This window comes from Rhinatrema bivittatum, unplaced genomic scaffold (assembly GCF_901001135.1).
Source record: "Rhinatrema bivittatum unplaced genomic scaffold, aRhiBiv1.1, whole genome shotgun sequence".
NCBI lineage: Eukaryota > Metazoa > Chordata > Amphibia > Gymnophiona > Rhinatrematidae > Rhinatrema > Rhinatrema bivittatum.
The window spans coordinates 12,207-34,118 of NW_021820730.1; the positions used below are offsets into that span (position 1 = coordinate 12,207).

General features: G+C 40.5%; 1 protein-coding gene across 3 annotated transcripts in view; it reads right to left on the reverse strand.

Annotated features, from left to right (window-relative positions):
* LOC115082041 (F-box/LRR-repeat protein 5-like) overlaps positions 1 to 21,912 on the reverse strand; it is a 194,891-nt gene that overhangs the window by 6,556 nt on the left and 166,423 nt on the right. The window contains exon 10 of one of the 3 annotated variants that reach the window (XR_003854059.1): positions 16,755 to 16,832. The exons of 1 other annotated variant lie outside the window; for it this stretch is intronic. Coding sequence is in view for 1 of the 2 variants with exons in the window: in XM_029586305.1 (XP_029442165.1) it covers positions 1,291 to 1,392 (102 nt within the window). In the remaining variant the exon portion in view is untranslated. Of the gene's footprint in view, positions 1 to 1,290; positions 1,393 to 16,754; positions 16,833 to 21,912 lie in introns of all 3 variants that reach the window. One more of the 3 variants, XM_029586305.1, reaches the window with a different exon arrangement.

Below are 21,912 nucleotides of genomic sequence, written 5' to 3' on the forward strand. Positions count from 1 at the left end.
TCCCTCCTCTGCACGATATGCCTCTATTGCGGCTTCTTTTTTAGACTCTGGTCAGACATCCCGGGAAACTCGCAGCACGCGATCTCGTCCGGTCCAGTCATTTCAGAAAACTACACGAACACCTCGTCCTCCTCCGGATCCATGGCAGTAGTCCCTGAAACTGTTTTCAACCTGTCTGCACGCCAGCTAACGGACAGTGAACGGGGGGTTTTACATAAAGGATTATCCTTTGTTCCAACTAAGAAATGTGACTCTTTTGATGTACAGGTACATCTGCATCGTTTCTTGCGTACACTTAAACTGAAACTATTTTTCACTAATTTTCCTTCTCTTCCAGATGTGTCGGTAATTTCTAAAAAATCTCGGTGGATGCCTCCCGGGCCAGTGGACCCACTCGTAGAAGCCTTTGAATGTTTGGTTAGAAGAGATGCTCAAATGTTGGCATCTAGACAACAGTATATCCGATATTATTTGTCAAGACAGGAAGCCATTGCTATTAGTAACTTAGCCAATGATGACTCCATTGTGATAAAACCTGCGGACAAGGGGGGCGGGATTGTTATTTTAGACAGGACAGCATATGAAACTGAAGTATTACGGCAATTGAATGACTCTTCTTTCTACACATTATTGACTGAAGACCCCACTGACCAGCTTTTGAGGGAAATAAAAACGTTGGTTCAAGGGGCACTTGACTGTAACATCATTACCAATAGGGAAGGTAAATGTTTGGTAACACACCCGATTATGCCGGTTTTTTATACCCTCCCCAAAATCCATAAAACTTTAAATCACCCCCCTGGCCGCCCTATCGTTTCCGGTATAGGCTCTTTATTAGAGCCTTTATCCAAATTTGTGGACATCTTTCTAAAACCATTTGTGCCACACATTAGATCTTATCATATCATCACCATACTCTACTGTGTCATATTGATTCTCTTGTTTATATTACCGCTCATATTTATGTACCTTCACATTCATGCAAATAGGCTTATTTACTTACTCTGCTGCACTATCACTTTAATTGTGTTAAATGTAAATATTGCATTGTTTAACCTCTCCCCTCTTCCAGTTCCAAGTTAATTTTCCCTGTTATATTGTAACTTTCTCACACCTTTTAATTGATTCTCTGTATTTAAAGTTCAAATTTGTATTGGAAATATTTATTACGTTACGCTATACTTTGCACACATTGTTATTTGTAAACCGGGTTGATGTGATCCCTATCATGAAACTCGGTATAACAAAAATAATAAATAAATAAATAAATAAATGTGAGATTCATCGCACCTGATCTCCATCTTGTCCGAACTAAGAGTACCATCGGAGAAATTCTTTTTTGTTACTCTAGACGTCATTTCCTTATATTCTAACATTCCCCAAGCGGATGCCCTACGGGTTATAGAAAATGTGTTAGACTCACGCCCAGTACCCCACCGAGTCCCCACATCTTTTTTGTTAGAAATTTCAAAATTGGCACTTACAAAAATTTTTTTTAGTTTCAATAAATACTACCAGCAGATTAAAGGCACTGCAATGGGGGCCACTATGGCCCCCAGCCTAGCATGTCTGTATATGGACCATTTCAAGACCTCGTTAATCTACCCTTCAGAGTGGTCACCTTTCATATACCTGTGGCTCCGATTCATAGATGATGTGTTTTTATTATGGGTTGGTACTGATATTCAGTTTTATATGTTTGTGGACTGGGTCAACTCCCTTAATCCTCATTTACAATTCAACTTCTGTATCCATCCATTGGAAATTTCATTTTTGGATATACTTATTTCAGTGGCAGAGGATCATTTTGTGACCACCTTGTATCGGAAGGACACTGACCGTAACACATTATTGACATACTCCAGCTGTCATCCGAGGGCACTCCGCAATAATATTCCAACGGGCCAATTTCTACGTCTGCGTAGACTTTGCTCATCCAGGTCTGAATTTGTGATACAATCCAAATACATTACTGATAGATTCCTTCAGAGAGGCTATCCGGCCCGGATTGTCAAAAAAGCGTTTAAACTAGCTTTATATTCAAAGAGCTTTAATAATGTCCACACTACTAATTTTATTTAAAAGATTCTTATATACCGCATATACTCACAATGGTGGATCTAGGCGGTTTACAAAATTAACACACACAAAATCAATTAAAATTATATAAAGAAAGGACAATTATATAAAAAAGAATAGTGGGAAAATAACAAAAAAATACAAACCAGTTTAACAGTCGTTTACAAGAAATTAACTCTGGGGGTTTGGAAAAGCCAAAACAAAATAAGTAGGTTTTTATTGCTTTTTTGAAGTCATGCTTGTTAATAAGTTCACGGATATGGCTGGGTATAGAATTCCATAATTTGGGACCGGCAACAGAGAAAGCACAGTTTCTAGTTAAATCCAGACGAGCTGTTTTTTATAGTGGGTACTTGGAGAATAATTTTTTTCAGAGGAATGAAAATAGCGTGGTGGTTGGTACAGTCGAAGTGTGGAACATAACCATATGGAGGAAGTATTATGGAGCAAAGAGTGAATTATTGTCAGGATTTTATATTGAATTTGTTGTCGAATTGGTAACCAGTGAAGTTGTTTAAGTACAGGAGTTATGTGGGCTTTACGTATTGGTAAGGAGTCAGGCGGCACAGTTTTGAATTTGTTGAAGAGGTTGTATCAAGTATTCAGGGAGACCGATGTACAGAGAATTACAGTAATCAATTCATGTTAGGACTAGTGATTGTAGTACTGAGTGGAAATCATTGGGAAAAAGTAACTGTTTGAGATTCTTTAATAAGCAAATTTTGTAGAATGCTGATTTCATGACAGATGAAATGTGCATAAAGGTATGGTGTGGTTATGAAAAATGAAGACATGGGGTGGAGCACATGCAGAGTTAAGGACAGTAGATAAGTGTACAATCTCAGTTTTTGCTGCGTTGAGAGTGAGGCGATTATGTGTTAACCATGTATTGACTGTCTGTAAGTAGAGGGTTGCTAGGGAAAAAGTGTGTTTCCAAAATGTGTCATATGGGAGGATAAATTGAATGTCATCTGCATATATTTTGTAATTTATATTGAGACTTGATAAGAGGTGGCATAATGGAAGGAGACATATATTAAATAGAACTGCGGAGAGAGCAGATCCCTGTGGGATGCCAGAATTGGTAAAATACCAAGCGGTGCAATGCTGTTTAGATTAATCTATTGTGGACAATGATATATATAAGATCTAAACCAGTTGAGAACTTTGCCATTGATACCTATATTTTTGAGATTGGTACAGAGATTATTATGGTCTTGGGTATCAAAGGCAGCAGAGATGTCAAGAATGAGAATATAATCGTTAGAATCAAAGCCACGGATTAAAGAGGTTTCCGTATTGTGACCTTTCCGGAAACTGTATTAATTTGGGTGTAAGATATTATCCTCAATATATTTGTTCAGTTGGTGTAAAACAACAGATTCAATGATTTTGGCTGGTATGGTTAATGATGCGATTTGACGGTAATTATTTAGTACAGCTGAATTGATGGGTTTTTTCTTGGGGACTGGAAGAACTGAAGTTTTTTTTTAGGTTTGTTGGGAAGATGCCGGAAGACAGGGATAAGTTGATTAAGTGAGTTAAAGGTTAAAGATGGAGAAATTGATTCATGGATGTCTCAGAGTTTACCAGGACATGAATTGTAAGGGTTATTGGAAATTTTTAATCTTTGAGAGAATGTGAATTGTAGTGTCAACTGAAAAATTTGAAAATTCAGTCCAGGAGTAGGCAGGTGAGGGTTGGAATGGGTAAATGATCAAATTTTGATGAGAGATTTTGAATTTTGTTTTTGAAATAGTATGCAACACCATTACAAAAAGAATCAGATGGGGGGGGGAGGGTTGAGTGGTCATTTTTTATTGTAGTTGGTGATTTCACAATATTAAATAATATGTTACTGTTACCATTAACAGCAAATATTTTATTTGCATAAAATGTTTTATTGTAATTAATTTGTTTAGGCAGGGATTATAAGCATTTTTCCGCTCAGCGATGGGATTTTTCCTCCAGCGTTGCTCAAGACTGCGCAACGCTGGAGGAATTATGCGCAGGGATTATGCGCAGGGGAAGGTGTTGGAAAAGGCAGTCACTAAAAGATTTTCAGATGCCATAGGTCTGAAGTGTACAAAAGTGCGTGGGTACATGATCGTACAGGACAGAGTTTTATAGGGGCTATTCTATTGCAGTGATTCAATACAGTAGTTAACCAATTTTCAAATTCATTGTCTATCTCTATTTGGGATTCAGGGATTATGCGCAGGGGAAGGTGTTGGAAAAGGCAGTCACTAAAAGATTCTATGTCTATTTTTGTTCTTTTATGGATTAGATTTGTTGTAACATCTGAATGTATTTTATGTGATAGAAGGGATCCTTTCAGAGTTATGAGCGAATGGTCAGACCACGGGACTGCAGCAATATTAGCATCAAGAGAGACTAAGGAGGTGTTGTAAACAACTCAATCGAGGGTTTGGCCGAGTTTATGAGTGGGGTTGTTTATTAGTTGGGTCCAGCCTAGGCCGGAAAAGGTTTAAATAATACCCCAAATCAAGCCCTGAATGCCATCTTCTGACTTTCTGGTTCACAGAAGGTGGTTAACTGACAGGTCACAATGAACTGGTATATAGGCTTATGTGGCTATGAAGGACATCAGTTGACCATTCAGATTGCAAGGTAAGTTTGAACGAGAAAAATGTAGGTAATCTAGTGTAACAACTTTATACAGATATGAATAAAGCAAAGTTGCAAACCTACAACAGGTGCTCTCCATAGAAAGCAGAATAAATCAACCACTCAAGGGGATAAGACACTTAAAGGGATCTTGATTTTTATGTATGCAGACAGAAAATCTTTTCTATTGAAAGTTGTAAGATGTTCTATAGGAATATTTTCTTGATGCTAGAATTACTTTACAAACTGTCTATAGGCAAGGTATAGAAAGGACCAATTCCCTTTCAAGATCTAGGCAATGTGGTATATAAAAGAAAAGATTGCGAGTTCAGGTGGAAAAGATTCTCATTGTACTGAGTAACCAGGGGTGGGAATATTTTCAACTTTATTGGTTTTTGAACGGCTAAGCACCGATAGCAATGAAATCAAATTTGATGTGTCCAAAAAGGGGCCATCAAAATCATTAGGCTCTTTTCTCCTCTTAATTTTTGAATCTTGGCTATGAGAGGAATTGTGGGAAATACATAAAGAAGTCCTTGATTCCATGAGATTGAAAAACTATCCATCACTAGACTACTCTTTTCTGGTATTTTTGAACTGCAGGTGAAAAATAATGTTCAATGGGGCTGTAAAGAGATCTATTTGCAGTGTTCCTAAATTTGAAACAATTATTTGGCTATACATTGGTCCAACAACTATTCGTTCATATGGTTGTAGCTGGTGACTTTACATGTCTGCTATCTGGTTTTGGGTTCCAGTAAGATAGACAGCTATCAAATACATTCTTTAAGAAGATACCCATTTTAAAAATCTTGCAAGTGTTCAGAAGGATGAAAGAGCCTATTCCTTAGTGCACATTAACGTACTACATTGCTATTTGGCTATCTTCTATGAATTAATGTCACTCTCCCTTTTAACCAGGGACTGAACGTGTTTAAATCATTGAAAATTGCTCCACATAAATCAATTAGCATTGAGAATAATTTTTCCTATGGAGACAAAGTTCCCTGAGAACCAAGGTTGTTTAGATGGGATTACCATCCTGAATTGAAGTTATCGATTATTGTGAGCTGAAACTGAGGTTGGTGAAAAAAAACTTTCCTATCTGAGTTATAGGATTCATCCACCAAATTAGAAATTGAAGGTATTGGAAATATGTACTTTGCACAATAACGGCTGTAGATGCTGTGTTCACTGGAACGTTAAATGTCATTGAGTTTGTCTCACGTGGAGATGTGCAAATGATGTAACTATTGCTGCCATATGACCTAGCACTTATATGAAACTTTCCTTTGGATTATTTTGGTGAAGACATGTATTCTGTTGAGGGAGAAATGCTGCTCACTGTGCGGTATGCAGGCAAGCTCCTAAGAAGCCTATTATGTGTGCGAGTTGCATATTGTATTTCAGGAAATTGATGATGAGTCTTATGGACTGAAGCATGTTTATTGTACAAAGAATGGTGGCATGTGCTTCCTGAAGTGTACTGCTAGATATAAGCCAATCGTCCAAAAACTTGGATGCCACAGAGCCTGAAAGTAAGAACCCAATACTGATAATGCTTATTGACTATGGTGAAAAGTAGAAAATTCTTGTCATGCTTGTGGATTGAAATGTGTGTGTAGCCAACTCGTCCAGGGTGGTCAACCAGTTGTTTTCTAAATGAGGGAGAATGATTCCTAGAGTGTTCACCCTGAATTTTCTTTAGATGTTTGTTGAGATCTGAGGTCAAAACTGGATGAAGACCACATGTTTTCTTCAGAATGAGGACATATTTGAAATAGAATCTTGTGTTTCTTTGTGTTATTAGGACTGGCTCCACCATATTTCTTTTAAAGAGGGCTATTAGCTCTTGTTGAAGGAGCTGGAGCTGCTCTGCATTCATGGAGTGATTCTTTGGGGAACTGTTTGGAGGCAAGGTTTAGAAATGTGAACAATATTCCTGATGTATCAAATACCATAACGAACTGAAATGTTGATGCCTTCCCCTCCACTGGAAGGCTTTTCAAATCTAATTTGAGAGCTTTCTTGATATTGAAGACAAAAGCTGGAATTAGATTTTTTGAGGTTACTAAAAAAAAGAGGTAAGCTTGGTATCTTCTTTGTGAATAGAAATTACTGTCCTTTGTAATGGATGGAATCTAGAGCTTTCCGAAAAAGTGAAAAACCTTGTACTGGCTATGAGAAAGAGATCCCATGCTGCAAGGCAGCATTATTGGTCCCCTAGTTCCATTTATTTAGCTTTCATTAGAGGAAGAACTCAGAACAGGAGGTGGATGGGTTTTGTCTGACTGGTGACATCATCATCCCAAAACACCTGTTAAAGTTAAATAACTGCTTTCTTGGATGACAAGCAGCTTCACCTAGTTGCACAAGTGAGGATCCCTCGCTAAGGGTGGTCAACAAAAAGAGGAAACAAGAACTGACAACAAGCAGGATATATTTTTGTTATTTTTTTTACCTTTTTTTTTTTTTTTAAACAGGGAAGAGAAGAAGAAAAAGTGCACCTTGGGTTTTTGCTACTAGGGGTATATGGATACAGAAAAACTTTGCCCCAGTGAAGGTAGAACAGATTTGCTACTTGTCTGCCTTATGACCTCCCGAAATAAAATACAGACCAAATACTTCTTCAAAGATAATAGAGCAGGCAAAGGTGTTTTCCTCCATGAAACAACAATCTCACATCTGGCAGCAATTACAATCTGAGACAATTTTAGCTTGCCCAAAGAGATATTAGAAGGATATAAGGATAATAAATTTTAGGATTCAGTACTAACTCAATGTCCATTATCTGTTGAATCAGGCATGTTATCTCTTTCCAATATATCTAGACTGTATCACATGACCATCATTATGGAAAAAGGTACCAGTATGGCCAAATAGACACCAACATGAGCTATCAATTGTAGAATAAATTTTGTGGAGCTTCTCTGGAGTCAAGTCCCACTGTTAAAGTATTTTATATCCATTTTCCACTATAAGGGTAGATAAAGAACTTTTGGCAGTCCAAGTAAAACATTTATCCCAATCCCACTATCTCACCCCTCAGATTTCCTTCTGTAATATGCATAGGTTAAGTGGTTAATTCTGAGGTTTTTTTTAATCTGTGGAGTGTTTAGAGCAGAGAGCTTCAAATGTGGACAAACCATGTGACACCTCTAATCAAATAGTCTTGTTCATCAAGAAATTACATACTTGTATGTAATTGTGGAATAATTTTGAAATGCTGAACAGTTAACATTTTCCCCCGTCTCTGCTAGAGACCTCTGAAATAAGTCTCTCAGTGACAATCTCCAGCAGTTTCTTTAATCCACAGCTAATGACTTTGGAAAAACAACTTCATAATGGCAGTATTTTGGTGGTACCAAACTTTTTCCACTTTACAATGATGGCCCTGACAGTGTTCCAAGGGATATTCTAATAGACAGAAATTTTTCTTACCGCTTTCCCCTTTGAATAACATTCTGGAGTTCTTTCAGAAGCATCTTGTTCAACATGTTTTGACATTTGCTTCAAATTCAAGTCATACAACAGGAACAGCTTGATTCTTAAGAACATAAGACTTGTCACGCTTGGTCAGACCAAGGTCCACTGAGCCCAGCAACCTGTCTCTGACAGTGGCCAATCCAGGTCACAAGTACTTGGAAGATTCCATAAAGTAGATCTAATTTCTATTATTCACTCCTAGGGATAACAGCTTTTAGTTTACCTGGCTAAATGTATTATGAACCTTTCCTCCAGGAACTTCATTAAGGAGTATGTGAATCTGCTCAACTACTGTGAGTGGACACAGGGGCCGATGCAATAATCTTCGCTTCATGCAATATGTAAATTAGGGGGTCACGCTAGGAAGGAGGCGCTAGGGTCACTTGCGCAACCGTAGCTCTTCCTTGCTAACACGACCCGCCACGGCTGCTGGTTATGAAGACCGACGCCGGTAAACTCGGCGTTGGTTTTCATAACCTGCCTGTCTGCCAGTAATGAAAATGGCCGCACAGATAGGCTCTATTTAAATTATGAGCTTTGATAAAGCAATTCTTTTGAACTAGAGCTAATTTGGATTTGATATGACAGAGTGTAAAAATGTCTTTTATACAAAAAAGACATTTCTTTTTATTCTTTACTTTTAGAATATTTGTATAATTATTCATTCTGAATGAAAGTGTAGAGTATGTTGTGCAGATCAGTGAAAAACTCCTACTTTAATGCATTTTGATTTGTAATTTTTAGATACCAGAATGTGAAGGGTATGAAGAATTTTACAAGGCACTGTACAGCTACCAGTACTCCATCAGTAAGCGGAAGACAGAAGTAAAAGCATGTTATATTGATTACACAGAAATTGGACATAATTAATCATCTGGAGAAAGGAGAAAACAGAAGCAGGTTGATGCATGAATTCAACATCTGTTCATCTACATATTTTTCAAGCAGTGTGCCTTCAGACATGATGAGATGTTCCACAGGAAAAAAAATTACACTGCTATTTAATGTTCAGATCTAGACCAGCATCTGGACTCTGCTCTCAGCACCTCACAGCAACAAGATCATCAATGGTGGCTCAAACATGCAAGAGCTACTTTCTGAGAACAAATGTAATCAACGGGCGCGGAGACTTATGGATAAATGGGTGATAGGTAAATTGATGGGGTGATCTAGCTATTGGTTTTTTTTGGAAGAATTTGAGCCTCTTTCTTTATTAGTACTTAAACAGTTATTTAAGATCTATTAAGGCTTCATATTTTATGCTTGACCAATGTCCTTATCTTATTCTAAGCTTGCCTGATAAGGCTCTGGTGGGGCTCTTGAATTTGGTGAATTCATCTCTGAAGGCAGGAACTGTACCTGCTGTTTGGAAGAAAGGAGTAATCTCTCCAACTGTAAAGAATTCTAAGTTGGAGCCTGCAGCTTTGGTATTATAGGCCTGTATGTATTCTGTTACCAGATTTATCAAGTGCTTTTGATTTAGTTGATCATGCTATGTTGACTAAGATGTCGTGAGCTGGGAATGGGAGGAAAGGTATTGTGATGGATTTCTTTTTTTTTTTTTATATATATAAACAGGACAGATAGTATATAATTGTGATTCAAGGAGATAAATCTGAAACTAAAAAATTTTCACAGGAAGTTCCACAGGGTTCTTCTTTATCCCCTTTACTTTTTAACATCTATTTGTCCCCGTTAGATGCTTATTTTCATTATATTTGGTTTATGCTACATATATCTATGCGGATGATATTCTGTTTGTAGTCCCTTTGGGTTGAGACCTGTCTGGCACTATTTATTTATTTATTTAATACTTCTTATATCCTGCCTATAGCGAAGCAATTGTGCTAATATTCGGGTTAACAGGTGTCTAAAGTGGATGAATGATTGGCTAAAGACAAATAAATGCAAGTAAAAGTTGCTGCAACTTGAGTTGGGGGTTGCAGACTGCAAAGAAGGGAGATTGCTGGGGGTTATACTGGATTCACAGTTGGCAACTGATAAATAGATTGCCTTGATGACAAAGAAAGCTTCTTTGAGCTTAAGACTAGTTAAACAACTGAAACCTTTTTTTGCAATTGGATGCACTGAAAAAGTTTATTATGCTTTACTGTTGTCAGAACTCGATTACTGTAACGCACTTTATCAGGGGACTCTATAGCAGATTGCAGAGTATTCAGACTGTGGCAGCATGGATACTAACTGGTAATTCTTGGCAAACTCCAGCAATACCATTGTTATTCCAATTATATTGGCTACCTATTTCTTTGTGCTACCAATTTAAACGCTTTGTGCTAGGTTTTTAAGATTCTGAGAGGTTAATTGTCCACTGCATTTGAAGGGGCGATTACAGTGGTATAAAAGTGTGTTATTCAAACTAATCAAAGTCTTTATTAAAACTGTCATCAGTAAAGGCATTTCAGCATGCAAGGTTGCAAAACAGGGCTATTTCTACTGCTCCGCCTAGTCTTTGGAATCCTCCCCCCTCTGGCACTTAGAGAGAAAGATAATTTATTGCGATTCCGAAAGGGCATGAAGACTTGGTTGATATCTAGTATAAAGTGATGGGTGCAGATGAATTTTAAAGCAGTTTAATTATGCAAAGTTGTTATAGTTTGGGGATTTAAGTATGTGTGTTTTGTTTTAACTATTTTATATTTTGCTTTATGTATTTTATATATGATTTTTTTAATATTTTGTACATCGCTTTTGATGATTTTATCTGGAAAGCAGTTGATAAATTAAATCAAATCATGCATGTTTCTTCTTCCTAGCTACAGCATAAGCCTGGTTGTTTACCAAAGTCTTTCAAGACACACAATGACACTCCTGTATCACCCCCATCACTCCTTTTTTACAGAGCCATACCATTCTTGGTTATCTCAGCCGTGATCACCTGTGCATTCCTCTATTATCTTTATGCTTATTATATGTTATGTGAATTTTATGTTCTTAACTGTACTATCTCACTTTTATCACAATGTTTGTACCACATTTTTAAGATTGTCAACTAGATTGAAACTTGTAAACCATTGTGATGGCAAAACCGAGTGACGGTATATAAAACAACAAATAAATAAATAAGCAAGCCCTGGAGTGTGGTCATTTATATGCAGCATGCAAAACATGGATAGCAGAATTCCACTTTGTGAAGCACACAGAATGCACATAGCATCTTTCCCCTCCTAAGTCTCCCTCTTTGAGTCCTCCCACCCACTATTTTATCCTCCAGCAGAGTGTGAGAGACAGCATCCATGAAGGGCTGGATCTGACTCAGAGTGTTGAGAGGAACATTAGCAATAGAAAAGTTCTGACAATCACATCTGGCAAGCCAAGGTAACTGAGCCAGCTGCCTGTATCACACCAACTTTTCACTTGTCCTGCATTTGTGTATAGAGGGAACTGGCCCATTAGGATGAGTTCAAATGTGTCTCCACTCTGTTTTGGAATTCGGAAAAGGCACTAGTGGGTCTTTGTGCTTTCCTAACTTTACTTTTGACTATACGAGTCCTCTCTATGTCCGTCCTGCCTGACTCATGAAGGTTGGTGTGCCACACATTTTTATTAATGTATGCGTGCCCTAGGCTTTAAAAGTTTGGGAAACACAGAGTTTCTTTATGATCTAAGTACAATTGCATTTTTGTTCTATGGAGATATGCAATGGTAAGTTCAATAACTTTGTTAAAACAAGTAGAACAGAGCTAGTGAGAGTCACCTGATAATGAGCTAGTAGGCCATCACTGATTGTATAAGAATCAACTAGTATGGCATATCCTGCTTCACTCTTCAGTATGTTTGCCTGTGTGAATGGTAAACATTATAAAGACAGCAGGATCTCAGTTACACTCATGTCCTGCATTTTTACAGGAATGTTCTTGGGTGTGATCATAATTTTTTTTTGGGGGGGGGGGGAGGCAGCAAGAAGGAGAGAGAGGTAACACCATGGACAGTAGAAAGAGAACAGTAGATGGGAGAAGGTACAGGCAGATTGGGCATTGGAGTAGACTGAAAAAGGACCTGTGATTGGGATAGGGGTTTGAGAAAAAATAGAGGGGTACCTGGATTTGGGAGAAAGGAATCCTGGAAGATAATGGAGGAGGAAGGGGGTTGAGGGAATAGAGGGGAAAGGAGGAAGAAGAACAGGGAAAAGGAAAGCAGGCAGGAAAATGAGAAGGTCAAAACCAAAAGTAGACAGAAGAATTGAAGGAAGAGCAAGTATAGCAAGTTTGCTCACTTTAAACAAGGCTCTCCGTAGAGAGCAAGATAAATCAGCCATATCACGAGTGATATTATCTAATGACACTAAAACAGTCCCAGCTCTCAGAGCTCAGATAAAATGTTTCTGTGCATGTGTGGGAGCTCCCATGCTCAGTCACTACCTCATAAGTCCCTTAATCTTTTCAGATATAAAGCTTTAGTGATCTAGTCTATTCTCCAGGGAGGCATATGGGTATTAAGCATGGCTGAAACATCAAGTTGTCGATGGAGAATCCTATTCTGTCAACAAGCAGCCATAATGCATGGAGTCCCAAGATGAGAGATGCATAGCAGAGCAACTAGTCAGTCAATTCAGTGGAGTGGACTGGTACTGGGTGAACAGGCTGCGCAGAACTGCTTGTCCAAAATTACTGTCTCTGACATGCTGACCAAAGAGTAGAGTGATATAAAAGTGTGAACAGACAACCAAGCATAAGCTTTGCATATGTCTTCAACAGAAGTGCTTGTGAAATGAGCCACTGAAGCTACCGTGGCTCTCACTTGAGTTTTGACAGAGCATAAAAGTACACTATACAGTCTGCTAGCCTATTAGAGTTCTTTTGGCAATTGCCTCCAATTTATTGGGATCAAAGGACATGAACGGTTAAGAAATTTGATGGTAAAATCAAGTTTTCCTCAAAAAACAGACCAGGGCTCTTGTGCAGGAATATATGTTCCCTCTACAGGCTCCCCTTTTCGCAGCACATACAGTATAAAGTGGCGGTTATGCATAATCTGAAACAATTTATCTTTACCTTGGATCTCCTCTACACTTAGATCCTCCAATCAAGGCCTTCTAAATATCCCCTCAAAGGCTGCCTTTCTTAAAACTACAGAGTGGGCATTTTCAACTGCAGGCCCTATTGTGTGGAATTCTCTCCCAGCTGTTATCCAGAGTATAAAAGAACTGTAAAGCCTTTAAGAACTCTTAAGACGCATTTGTTTTAAGCAGGTGTACAGTAACGCAATGTAATCCAAAACCGCTTGCCTTTTTTTTTTTTTTTTTTAATTGTGATGTAATTTTATTTTTATGTTTTTATTTTATTAATGTCATCATGTTGCTTGCTGTATATTTTATGGATTTTGTATCCTGCCCTGAACTATGGAGTGGCGGGTAACATTTAAAATAAATAAAAAATAAGGAATGAACAGCCCATTCTCCTTTGTGTGCATGTAATCTCAGAAAGAAAGTTAGCAGCACAACAGCTTAATTAATATGGAATGCAGATACCACATTCAGAAGGAACTTAGGTTGAGTTCATAGAAAGATTCTGTTATGAAAGAACTATAGGTATGGCAAATAGGAAACTACAGATTGTAATTTGCTTTACTCTTTGTGCCGAGGTGACAGCTACAAGAAACACCACCTTCCAGGTGAAAAACTTGAATTTCACTGATTGAAAAGATTTAAATGGTCGTTTCATGAGTTGAATCAAGACCACACTGAAGTCCCAAGTCACTAGAAGTTTATTAATCGGAGGCCTGAAGTTCCACAATCTTTTCATTAACTTGATTCTAAAGGGTGGAGAGAAATTGGAGTCCCAGCCACCTACTGATGTAACACTACAATAGCACTAAGGTGTACTTTAACTGAAGAGGTGCTGAGGCCTGAGGACAATGGGGACAACAGATACTGAAGCAAGTACCTCAGATCACAAGAGAAGAAGGGATCCAACTACTGGTCCCGCAACACATAGTAAATTTCTTCTACTTGAAACTGTAGGATTTTCTGATTGAAGGTTTCCTGACTGAAATAAGTATGCTTCACCTCAATAGGAAGGCGTAAGATGGGACAATTACTATACATCTATTCTGTAAGGGTTAACAATAGCAGGTTCAGATAGCAGTCTCCCAGTCTCCTGGATGATGAGTACCTGCCAAGGGAATAAGAGGCTGAGCTGACTGATGGAGGATGGACGGATGCCACATTTGTACTGGCCAAGCCAGGCTATGAGGGATTACCCTTGCCTTAACCTGAAGGATCTTCTGGACTGTTCTGGCAACAAAAGGAATTGGTGGGTTGGCATAGAATAGACCAACACTCCAGTTTAGCATAAAAGCCTTGGGAACTAATTGGTAGTTACCTGGATGTATGGAGCAGAACTTCGAGCTTGCAATTGCCCTCCAAGTTGAACAGGTCAAACTGGTGCTCCCCAATGATGGAAAGAGTTGTTTAAAACCTCCTGGTCCAATGAACACTTGTTCAGTTGTAGAACTCTGATGAGATGGTCAGTGTATTCTGGATTCCCAGTAGGTAGGTCATCTGTAGATAAGTACTGTGACAATAGGCCCACGACCAGAATCAAAGAGCTTCATTGTGGAGAGCATATGAGCCCATGCCTCGATTGTTTACACAGAATATGGCCATCTGGTTGCCTGTCTGGATCAAGATTCTCTTGCCTGAGAGCAGGTGGGAGAAAGTTCTTGGAGTATAATGGGTGGTTTATAGTTAACTCTCCACTAGGGACCATATCTCTTGGGTCCCTGCTGCACCAGTGTGTGCTCCCCACCCTTTGACAGAGGCATCAATAGACAGGGTCACTTGATGTGCTGGGAGCACAGTTAAAGACTCACCATCAGAACTTCTGGATTGATTCACCACATGAGGGATATTCGCATCCCAGTTACTGAGATTTGGTGGGATAATGGTTGGACCAATTGATCCAACTGGTCTTGGAGGGTCCAAGACCTTGCATGTGCAGATAAGTCAGAGGAACCACATGCATGTGCCTACAAGAACAAGGATACACTTTCCTGATGTACAGTCTTGAGGTAGAAGGGACCTCACCAGGCAACTCCAGCTGTTTCGACAGAAGAAACCCCTTCCTCCTGAAGTGAGTTTATCCAGGCTTCTATGAACTGTGTCATTTGGCACGGAACCAAATTGGACTTTGAAAAATTGACCAGGAAACCCAGGGACCAGAGAAGCTGAATGTTCTGCTGAGGATGCCCGCCAGAGACACAGCCATCATCAACCAATCATCCAGATATGGGAACATGCAGACATCCTGCCAACGAATCTGTGCAGCTACAACTGCAAGATACTTTGTGAACACTGTCAGATCCACCAAGAAGCTGAATCCAAAAATCTTGTACTGATAGTGTATACCCTTCGTCATGAACCTGAGGAACTTTCAATAGGCAGGATGAATGGAAAAGTGTGCATAAGTGTTTTTCAGATCCAGTACACATCAAATCCCCTCAGATGGACAGAATTCATCTTAAACCTCTCTCGAACCAACAATCTGTTTATTTTTCACAAATCCAGAATGGACTTCAATCGCCCTGACTTCTGGAGGATTAAGAAGTACTCTTCCTCATATCCCTCTGACAGCTCCGACCCTGCAACACACAGTTCCCTTAACCCCTACCTATTCTCGGAACTGCATGCTGCTTATGCTATTTCCCTTCTTACTGTAAATATTTGCATACTGTATATAACTTGAATTGTAGGACAAACTTTTACATAGCTAATGCTCCTAATTTTAGTTCTCAACTGGTTAATTACCATTTCCCTGTAAAGCCATTCGCTGCATAGTTCTATATAAATGCCCTCTTCATTTTATCTCTTTGACAGTGCCTTACCCTCAACACACCCTTCCCTTAAACCCAACCCATCCTTAGAAATGCTTATGCTATGTCCTTTTACTGTAAATGTTTTGATACTATATATACACACCCTGAATTGTTTGACAAGCTTCTCACTCAGTTCCTGTTCTAAATTTTAGTTCTTAGCTGTTTAAATTCCAGTTCCCTGTAAAGCCTTTTGCTCCTTTTTGTTCTGTGTAAACCGATGTGATGTTCCCAACGAATGTCTATCTATAAAAAAAAATGTTAAATAAATAAATAAATAAAATAAATAGTAGAAACAGAACCCCTGGCCTCATTCCCAAAAAGGAATAAGCTCCATCGGCTTCTGCTAAAGAGAGGTTTCTTCCAGCTGTAGTTGAGTTGATTGAGAGGGTCAGAACTGAAAACTGATCTCTGTTGTGCCAGAGGTGGGTGACAGAAGCACAAGTGATAGCCATATGCCACAATTTTCAGAACATACTTGTCCTTGGTGATATAGATCCACACCAGAAGAATAATCTGGACTCCTCCATCCAACAGAAAGGACAGGCCTCAAGGTCATCAAAAACTGGCCCCAGGCTTAGGTTGCAATTGCTGCTGAGCTTTTGGCAGTCAGTTCTCCCTTTATTGTACCCTAGCAGGTAATTGCTGCAGCAGAGTCGGAGCAACTCACTGTCATGGAAAAGGACTGAAGGGCCACCTCTGGAGAAATGGACATTTGTAGAAGTACTGACCTCTGGCAGCAGCAGGATGATCTCCCGCTCCTGGAGAAGACTGCAGAGTGGAGTGATGCTCCTTAAGTCCATTGTGTCCTAAGAACATAAGAAATTGCCATACTGGGTTAGACCAAGGGTCCATCCTGTTTCCAACAGTGGCCAATCCAGGCTACAAGTACCTGGCAAGTACCCAAAAACTAAGTATATCCCATGCTACTGATGCTAGTAATAGCAGTGGCTATTTTCTAAGTCAACTTGATTAATAGTAGGCAATGGACTTCTCCTCCAAGAATTTATCCAAACCTTTTTTAAACCCAGCTACACTAACTGCACTAACCACGTCCTCTGGCAACAAATTCCAGAACTTAATTGTGAATTGAGTAAAAAAGAATTGTCTCCGATTAGCTTTAAATGTGCTACTCGCTAATTTCATGGAGTGCCCCCTAGTCCTTCTATTATCTGAAAGAGTAAATAATTGATTCACATTTACCCGTGCTACACCGCTCATGATTTTAAAGACCTCTATCATATCCCCCCTCAGCCATCTCTTCTCCAAGCTGAACAGCCCTAACCTCTTTAAGCCTTTCCTCATAGGGGAGCTGTTTCATCCCCTTTATCATTTTGGTCACACTTCTCTGTACCTTCTCCATTGCAACTATATCTTTTTTGAGATGCGATGACCAAAACTGTACACAGTACTCAAGGTGCCGTCTCACCATGGAGTGACACAGAGGCATGATGACATTTTCTGTTTTTTTTTCACCATTCCCTTTCTAATAATTCCTAATATTGTTTGCTTTTTTGACTGCTGCAGCACACTGAGCCAATGATTTCAATGTATTATCCATAATGACGCCTAGATCTTTCCTGGGTGGCAACTCCTAATATGGAACCTAACATCGTGTAACTACAGCATGGATTATTTTTCCCTATATGCATCACCTTGCACTTGTCCACATTAAATTTCATCTGCCATATGAATGCCCAATCTTCCAGTCTCGCAAGGTCCTCCTGTAATTTACAACAATCAGCTTGTGATTTAACTACTCTGAACAATTTTATAAACTCATTCCCACTGCTGGAAGTCCATGAGGCGAAGTCTGAAGCCTCCCAAGGGCTCCACTATATGGGAAAAGGTCTTCCATACTGGACAAGTGAAGCACCAACTTCCCTCTCTGGTCTCCTAGTCTTCAAAATGTAACAAAATTCTTCACCAGCTCCCAAAGGTGGGCTCCAACTGATTGAAAACCCTCTGCACTGGAGTAGAAGAGAGATCCTCTTTCACACATATATGCTCATCCTCTCTCAGTGCCACAGTAGCAGGTAGCACCAAGGCTGCAACTGCAGAAGCACTAGGCTCTGATGCATTTAGCACCAGCTACACCAATGTGTCCAGCTGATCAGTACTAGGTCTAATCATAGGTACCAGAAGGAATACTTTCTGTGCCAACATTCTATACGCCAAATTAGATAGATGCTTGTTCCACTGCGTTGCAGCACTCCACTCTGATATTACCAAAGGCACTGTGGAACTCAACATCAAGGGTGCTTACTGTGTCCTGGAATGCTCTGTGCCAATGAGACAAGACAACACAAAGATAAACATCCAAAAAGAAAAGGTTGCTTGGTGCCATGGGGGATCATCCGGGCCAGGAAGGACGAGGATAACTGCGCTAAGAGAACTACCTCATCTGTGCACAAAGAAAAAAAATCTGCCTTGGCGGAACCCTGTGCAAACAGTGCTGATTTCTTTGGCATTGAGGGAAACTGCATTAAAAGGGAACCCTCACTTCACTTGGATACTCTTCTTAGTACCTCATTCAGCACTATCTACTTCTGCACACCTTCTCAAACCCAGACCAGTAAAGGATTCAGAAGCCAGCGGCATGGTTGGGGAATCCTTCTCTGATCTGTGGGAAAAAGAGGAGGCAGAGTCCCAACATGACTGCTGTTTCTTATGGAGCCAGAAATACCTCACTCTAGAAAGCGAAGCAGCTATGCAAGGCTTCAAGATCTTATCGGACAGCATCTTTCAAAAAGCCTCCATCTTCCAGACTTGATACTGCTGTGCTAGCAGAGACATTCAACCACAACTATAACAGTTGGGAGCATCATGATCTCTGCCCAGGCAAAGTAACCAGACATCAGACAGAGGGAGTGTCTGTGACAGATATGTCAAGCTCACACCCACAGTCTTAAATTTGACTGCTGGCTTTTTTGCTTTGATTTTTTTTTCAAATATATCTTTATTGAAAGGTACATTATCTGTAACTCCTTTCAAGTCCACATCAAGGAAAAAGGATAAAGGTTTATTAACTATGCAAAATTAATATTTATTATGACCTCATGTTCCTCCCTTCTCATCTTATTCTATAGATTTTTGGAGATGGGTACTTTTGAGTTTGACCAGAATGTCAAGCCCAAAAAAAAATAAACCGTGCTTTCAGAGCTGAATTAAAGATATACACTTTCCTTGAAAGACCGTTTTCCTAATTGCATTAATCTCAATACCTCTAGTCTCCATAGGTAATGAAGGATTTATTTTGTGGTAAGACTTATTTGAAGGTCTCTGCGATAGCCCTAAACGGGGTAAGAAAGTGCTTTCTAAGTTGTATTTGTAATTACTAGAAAAGTTATCTTACAAACCAATGCACTTAGAGGCATGGGAGAGAGACTGGGGTGCCTCTGTAAGACTCCATCTGGGATTTATGAGTCTTATCTGTAGGGAAGAGCTCCATCTCATCTCTTTTGGTAGAACATGGTTACAAGCTTATCTATTGTTGGTATCTTACTCTGGAAAATTGCATAGGATATACAAGGGTGTTTCACTAGCTTGTTAACTGTAACATTCACAAGTATCCTAGGTATTTTCTGTTAAATGTACTATTTGCCAGATGTTTCTAAATCAACGCAGACTCTTTTTACTCAGTTTGCTCTAGCTGCCAGGTTGTCTATTGCATCAAATTGGGGAAAAAAGTGCAGTTGCTTACCCGTAACAGGAGTTCTCCTAGGACAGCAGGATGTTAGCCCTCACAGATGAGTGACATCATCAATGAAGCCCGGCACGGAAAACCTTTTGTCAAAGTTTCTAGAAGCTTTGACCAACAGACTGAGCACGCCCAGCCTACAGTTATCCGCACGTCAACGCAAAGTCCTCCTTCAGTCTCAGAGAAAAATACGAGCGAAAAAATAACACAAACTGGAGGAGAACCTAATTTCATAGGGAGGAGGGTGGGGTTCCTGAGGACTAACATCCTGCTGTCCCAGGAGAACACCTGTTACAGGTAAGCAACTGTGCTTTCTCCTAGGACAAGCAGGATGGTAGTCCTCACATGTGGGTGAGTATCAAGCTCCAGATTGTCCCTGTGAATAAGAGAGGCCAACAGCGACCGAACAAGGTGCTAACGGGCACAACAAAACTGCAGCGCTGTAGGCAACAGGGGACTGTCTGGTTCTCACAGAAGCACGAAGAGTTGGGTTCAGGTCTGGAACAGGTTGCGGAGGACGGATTGACCAAAGGACCTGTCTTGATGTCAGTCTTTGTCCAAGCTGTAATGAGCCGCAAACATGTGAAGAGAACTCTAGGTTGCGGCCTGGCAGATCTCAATGACGGGGACTGCACGCAAATGTGCCACCAATGTCGCCATAGCCCCTTTACTCTGCCGGCGAGCGGACGGCCTGCCTGCGCGTAACAGAAGGCGATGCAAATCGCCAGCCAGTTCAACAAGGTATGTTTACCCACTGCCAACCCCAGCTTGTTGGAATCAAAAGACATGAAGTGCTGGGTGGACTATCTGTGGCCAGCAGTGCGATAGAGGTAGAAAGCCAAGGCCCTTTTACAGTCCAAGGTGTTAAGAACCCGCTCCCCTGGGTGAGAATGGGGCCTCAGAAAGAAGGTGGGCAAAACAATGGACTGATTAATATGAATATCATTACTACCTTGGGTAGAAACTTCGGATGCGTACGCAAAACCACATGATCGTGAAAGAACTTAGTGTATGGTGCGTACATAACCAGAGCCTGAAGCTCACTCACCCTATGAGCCGAAGTAATCACCATCAGGAATGTTGAGATTACTTACCTGATAATCTCCTTTTCCTTAGTGTAGACAGATGGACTCAGAACGAATGGGATAGTATCCGCGTGCTAGCAGTTGAAGACGGATCTGACGTCAGTACGGGGTATATATATCCCCACAGGAAGCGTAGCAACTTAGTAATCTTCCTTGCAAAAGCTGTTATGGATGTGTGTTCTGACGCTCAGTGAAAAGTGAAACAGGATTCCCCTGACCGATTGACAGTGGCTGGAGACCGCCAGCATTCACAACCGGAAGGCGTTGACACCTGGTAGAGTGTACGCTCTTATGTAAACAAATGCCATGGCTTACCTTGAATCGGTGAAACCCATGTACACAGGCAGCTGGGCGGGATGCTGAGTCCATCTGTCTACACTAAGGAAAAGGAGATTATCAGGTAAGTAATCTCAACATTTCCTGGCGTGTAGCCAGATGGACTCAGAACGAATGGGATGTACAAAAGCTTTACTCCCAGCCTGGGCGGGAGGCTGCCTGAGGCCCATGTAGGACCGCCCTTGCAAATGCTGAGTCCTCCCTGGCCTGGACATCCAGATGGTAGAACCTGGAGAAGGTATGGAGGGAGGACCACGTCGCCGCTTTACAGATTTCTGCAGGCGACAGCATCCGGGATTCTGCCCAAGATGCCGCTTGTGCTCTGGTAGAATGAGCCTTGACTTGTAGAGGCGGAGACTTCCCAGCCTCCATGTAAGCTGCTCTGATAACTTCCTTAATCCAGCGGGGGATGGTGGGCCGCGAGGCCGCTTCACCTTGCTTCCTCCCGCTGTGCAGGACGAACAGATGGTCCGTCTTTCGCAGTTCTTGTGTCACTTCCAGATATCTGGGCAGCAATCTGCCAATGTCGAGATGGCGTAATAAACGCCCTTCTTCAGATTTCTTCAAACCCGCCGTGGTAGGCAAGGATATGGTTTGGTTAAGATGAAACTGTGAAACCACTTTAGGTAGAAAGGAGGGAACCGTACGAAGATGGATAGCCTCAGGAGTGATTCTGAGAAAGGGATCACGGCAGGACAGTGCCTGTAGCTCCGAGATGCGGCGTGCCGAACATACCGCCAGTAGGAACACCATCTTCATGGTTAGAGA